General features: G+C 37.3%; 1 protein-coding gene across 1 annotated transcript; it reads right to left on the bottom strand.

Annotated features, from left to right (window-relative positions):
- Window positions 1-4,081: 4,081 nt before the first annotated feature.
- LOC141823471 (germin-like protein 8-2) lies at window positions 4,082-4,974 on the bottom strand. The gene is made up of 2 exons (XM_074710758.1): window positions 4,849-4,974; window positions 4,082-4,728 (listed from the first exon to the last, which is right to left on the bottom strand). The coding sequence occupies exons 1-2, from the start codon at window positions 4,964-4,966 to the stop codon at window positions 4,166-4,168; spliced, it is 681 nt and encodes a 226-aa protein (XP_074566859.1). The 5' UTR covers window positions 4,967-4,974; the 3' UTR covers window positions 4,082-4,165.
- Window positions 4,975-5,724: the final 750 nt, after the last annotated feature.

Here is a 5,724-nt window from a genome sequence, read left to right as displayed (position 1 = left end):
TCTTTGGTTAAATCATTACATGTCAAGAGTACAATACTCTTGGATACATATACAAGTAACTTGAATCCACAATACAAGAAAGTTAACTTGGGCTAGGTGTGACGTATAGTCACCCTAATAGGAACTGACACATATAGACCATGTCTTGAACCAAGCAGGTATAAGATAGTGAAAGGAACGAAACACATTTTCATTGGAGTTGTTGAAGGTTTAGAAATGTTCTAGAATCAATCGTTGATTTTTTGATCAATTGGAGATCAAGATGTACTACTAGGTGTCACTCATGATCATTCCGTAATTAATGATTAATTATGGATGGGCAACATAATCAGGAACATATTGGGTCACACATACTACAAGTTATTCGAAGGACTTAAAACAAGTTTGAGAATTGGATTCTCAGAACGAGAGAAATAAAGTCTGGTTGGACTGGACAAAGGATAAAATGATGGAATTCGTTTTATGAAGACAAAATGAATGAAACTAATTTTGTTCAAATCAAAAGTGATTTGGTTATTGAACCAAATAATTTGGTTTGAACTAAATTGAACCAACTTGGTTTGGTTCACGATGGAAGAGATTTTGGCAAAATGGAAGAGATGAGGAGTTTCATCTTATGAAGACAAAATGAACAAAACTAGTTTGGGTCAAATTGGAGTTCGTTTGATTAGTGAACCAAACGATTTAGTTTTGAACTAAAATTGAACCCGGTTTGCTAGAATACCGATTCAATCGAGTTTGCTACAGTAACCCTAAACCTTAAATCCTGTTTAGATTTTATTTTTTTTCCTCTCTATGATTTTCTTCCCTCCGCCCACAGCCGCTCTTGTAGCTTCGCTTCATCGCGCACCTGGCGCCGACTGATCCGCTTTATTGGTCAGCCACTGGAGAAGCAAGAGGAGAAAACCCTAGCCTCTGCCCGGAAGGATCGAGAGAAGTGTTCTCGCGATCCCACCTCCACCAGGTCGCGGCTTCTGCTCTGGTCGATCGCGTCTCTGTTCGTTATCGGCCACGTGGAAGAGGATCAGCGAAGCCTTAGCTATAATGCATGCGTGTGATGTAATAATTATGTAAAATTATTAGTTTATTTTCGCTGCACACGTTTACTAAATGTGTAAACAGGCGCATTATACCGAGACGATCCCAACATGAATACAATCATAACATATCAAATGTCTCAATGCAATCATAACCTATGAGATATCTAAAATATACAACTAGCAGTATCGAATCTTGTACAAAATATAATAAGATAGGTTATTAATAAAACACGGATATGTATCTATTATGAAAATTAATAAATTTAATTTGCATGTTCACGAATGATAATTAACAAAAAAAGAAATGTTAAAAATGTTAACATACCTCTCATATAGCTGCTATTGGTCAGGGTCCTGATGGTCATGAGAGTCCTAAGTCTCTTGAGAGTAAAAGCCATGCGGCTGCGGTGTTTGACTTATGTGATCCATGAATTCCTGCATTTCCCGATTAATTTCCTCGTATTGCAACTAGGCTCAACGAGACTCTTGAAATGCCTCCTTTAATGTGGGAGTCAATTCTTCAATGCTTGATTTCTTGCTCTAGGGCTTCTACCCTAGTAGATGATCCGCTGGGATGACCCCTGACCCTAGGGGTCATCACATGATCATAAACGACTCTCGCTTGGGACCCAAGATTGTAGAGGGTGAAGCTCTTTTTCCTTCAACTGACCACATCATAATAGATCTCATTTACCTGGTTGGTGGAGAGAGTCTGCATCTCACCTCCCTCTCTATCAAGCTGAGACGCATGTGCAACTCTGGCAGTCATTTCATCCTATATAAAAAAAAAATCATATAAGATATAAAATTAGAAAAGCTTATCATTGTTAACAGTAAAATAAGTTTAAATTTTAAATTCTTACATGTAATTCCTACGATTGAGGATCGACAAATGTGTCATCTTTAGACTTGTGTGTCTTGGTAAAAATCTCTCAACAAGTAGAAGGTCACTGTAGCTCACGCTCTTGAATATTAAATAATGTATTTAAATCAAAATAAAATTATTAATAATTAAATAATTCTAATATAAATATATTAATTATAAATTCACCAAGTATATGACATGCTCGATGATGGAACGGGATCCAATTGTATGCTTTGTGATTTTGGTGCTAGGGCCAGCCAGCTCGGTGTTTCTGTTGGCTTAAGCTGTCGCTGAATTTGACTGCCATCTTTTTGTAGCCCAGATGGCTTGTTATACATCCCAAATATCAACTAGGATAAAAGAAGATCTTACGCCCTTTCTTATGCATTTATATAGTAGATTCTTATATAGTTTGATATAGGTATTATTCCATATTTCTTTAATATACCTCCTCATGGCCTGGCTCTCAGATATATTTTTTCTACAAAAATAAATTTATAAATTAGTATAAATAAATATAACTCCTGATAATAAAAATAACTTGCCAAAAACTCTTAGTAATAAAAATCTCACATGCCTTCGTCTACATGCCTCCATGTAGTACTAGAAAGACACACATTCTCTCTAAATTTACCAGATATATAGGTCATAACTCGATGGTAATCTATAGTAAAACTGTATTATAAAATATATAAATATTAAATATATGTTAAAAAATGTATGAATTGAAAATTACTAATAACACCAATACTTACCAACCCCAACAACCCGCAAGACAGTCTGACCATTGGATGTTGTTGCCTGGTCTAATATATTTATATCTGCACAATAACATTATAATATATACTCATTTGAAATAATATTCAAATTATTAGTGAGATATACATGTAACAAAATAAATAATTTTAACTTATTCTGAATTAATTTATAACAATGCTAATATTCAAATCGTTACATTTTGAGGATCCTCCTGCTAGACTCAATTAGTTCAATAAGCTCCTCACTGCTGGACATGCCTCCATCATCTATCTCCTGGTAAGGTATATTAGAATCTACAAGTAAAACAGATGTTGATTGAATCTGGAAATCTACTAAATGTACCTCCACTTCTTCATTTTGAAATGCATCATGGAGTTGTGTCATGTTGGAGTTTGGTATTTCTATGGTCAAACAAGCCTTCGTACGATAAATTGCTAACCATTCACTAATTCTTTTTACCTTCGTCGGGTATTCACGATAGGACTAGCCAAGGCAAGTTCATGTTTCCATCATTTTATTGAATCTCGGTCCATATAATTCTCTTGCTGGTGATGGAGAAGTTGTCCCTAAGCAAAAGTTACTACATATGTGACATAGTAGATAACTATTGAATCTGTTGATCCATGTACAAATATTGAAAGTAACCTTCTAAAATCTATTGATTCTACCAAAGAATATCAAGAGATATACAATCAAATTCGATGTTTGGGAAGAAACGACATAGCTATAAATTTTTATTGATAAAAAATTATCCCAAAAATAATTAAATAAATAGTTTAAATAAACTCAAATCCTAATCCTATGAAAGATGAAAATACTCCTAAAATTCTAACTTGATAAAATAGTAAAAAAAAACTAAAATTGCTTCTGTTCCCACATCATTCTCCCCAAGGTGGAGAAAATTTACCCTCGAATTGTTGTTATATAATCATCAGAAACGTTGTTAGAAGTGTCAAGTACTGATTGCCTAAGAGGAAGATCCTTTGTCATTAACTTGCCAATATTTAATTAGCAACTGCTACGCTTCTGTAGATAAATTGGAGTCAATTGACAGCATCATGTTTCTATTAGTGATGCTCTTAGCAAATATTTCTTGGAGGTGGTTTGACTCATGCAAGTAGTGCAAGATTATTGCATTGTGTACGTTTATCCAAAAGGCACACTTCTCATCATTTTTTTAAACATAGTTCATGCATGATTGAATGGTTGATAAACCATATTGATTGATGAGTTCTTTAATTAGTGAGATAGGTCGAATAAAAAAAGGTGTGATTTTCTTGTTGAAAGATAGTATATGCAAATTCTAGCATAAATGATAGTTGTTAGCATTCATAGATAAATAATGATTGTTTTCCCCTTCTTTTATTCATTTCCTATTCTCAAACAATAAAGCAATACAATTAATTTCCAACGTACAGTGACAACGATGAATGCATGCAGATAATTTATTAGCAGTTAAGCGAGTGAGAGAGGGTTTAATTTGTTGAGAAAGTGGAAGTTGCTAGTTGTTGTTGTCCGTCCATTGTTGAGCTTGGAGCCAGTCAACGAGGCGTTTGTCCACCTGAAAAGCTTTGGCGAGCACATCATCGGAAATGGGCGGCGTCGATCCGAACACAGCCTTGGCGATGGTAATGACGCCCGGGTTTTGACTGCTGAGACCGGCGAGCGCAACCGCATTGTGTTTGCCCGTGTTGAGTTGGAAGTGGATGAGGCCTTCGGGGAACACAAAGACATCACCCTTCTTCAAATTCTTAGTGAAGAGGCGGTTGGTTTGGCCGATGTTGGACGTCACAAAGCCCACGTAGAGCTCTCCTTCTAACACGACGAGGATCTCGGTTGCGCGAGGGTGGGTGTGAGGAGGGTTGAGCCCATTAGGCGCGTAGTCAATGCGAACCAAGGAGATGCCGAGGGTGTTCAGCCCGGGGATCCTATTCACGTTGACGGCGGTGACGTTGGAGCCGACATTATTGTTGTTGGTGTTGCCGGGCTGGTCGAGGCCAGAAGTGTAGAAGTCGTCGGCTGTGACGTCGTTCATGTTCTTGCATACGGCGCCATTGACGAACACTGCAAAAAGGTAATTAAGGTCCGATTGGTAAACATATGCATGCGTACGTGCTGGAAATGAATTTAAAGCGCTTGCTTGTTGGCGGGGGAGGATCGGAGGAGTAAAGCTATGGTATGCACCTTTGGGGTTGTCATCGGCGACGCAGAAGTCCTGAAGGGGACTAGGATCTGAAGCCAATACAGCGTGGGCGGAAGCCAAGGCGAGGAGTACTGCGACGAGGAGCAGTTTAACAGCCATGTCTTTGATTAATTGTATCACTGAGCTGAGCTAGCAATTCTGGTGGTGAATGCAATGCAATGCATTCATAGGTTTATATAGAGAAGAAGTAGGCTTGAAAGTTGAAGCATTCTTCCCTGCTCTGCTCTGATTACATTTGGTATCGTGAGAATAGAGATGAAGTGGTAAAAGGGCATGGCATCCTCAGTCTTCACCTGCCCCTCAATCATCAGAGTTAACTTCTTGCTTTTTTCTTATTACTAATTAAAAGTTTTCGCCTGAGGCTTTGACCATGATGCGCTCTACCAAATACAAGACACAAAGCTAATTGACTTAGTCCTCCACGTCCTTTATATTAGTTTACTTGGCCAACATAGAAGCAAATTAGAATGGGCAATGCAATCCATTAATTAATTAATTGTCTTATACTTTATTAATCCACGTGCCCATTAATGTTCATCTTTGAACTATACAATATTTATAACAAGTCAAGGCAAGATTATTTCAAATCTTCTCCTTTCCATTAACTTATTCTGTATATCATTGCAGCAAACAACTTGATCGTGATCATTTCTACTCTGTTATTTTTTTTCAACTTAATTAATCTCCTTGCTCTCCTTAACAAGATGGCAGTCAAAATCTCTCACTGTTGCTCTCCTTGCTTTGGCTTCCCCTCGTGTAGTATGGGCCTCTGATCCTAGTCAACTCCAAGACCTTTGCATCGTCGATAACAATTCTAAAGATTAATAACTTTTCTGCCCTGCTTAATTTAATTTAGC

The sequence above is a fragment of the Curcuma longa genome, chromosome 3 (assembly GCF_044706935.1).
Source record: "Curcuma longa cultivar G26 ecotype Majalengka, Jawa Barat chromosome 3, ITB_CL_G26_1.1, whole genome shotgun sequence".
In the NCBI taxonomy this organism is placed as follows: domain Eukaryota; kingdom Viridiplantae; phylum Streptophyta; class Magnoliopsida; order Zingiberales; family Zingiberaceae; genus Curcuma; species Curcuma longa.
This window is presented reverse-complemented; position numbering and strand designations above follow the sequence as displayed.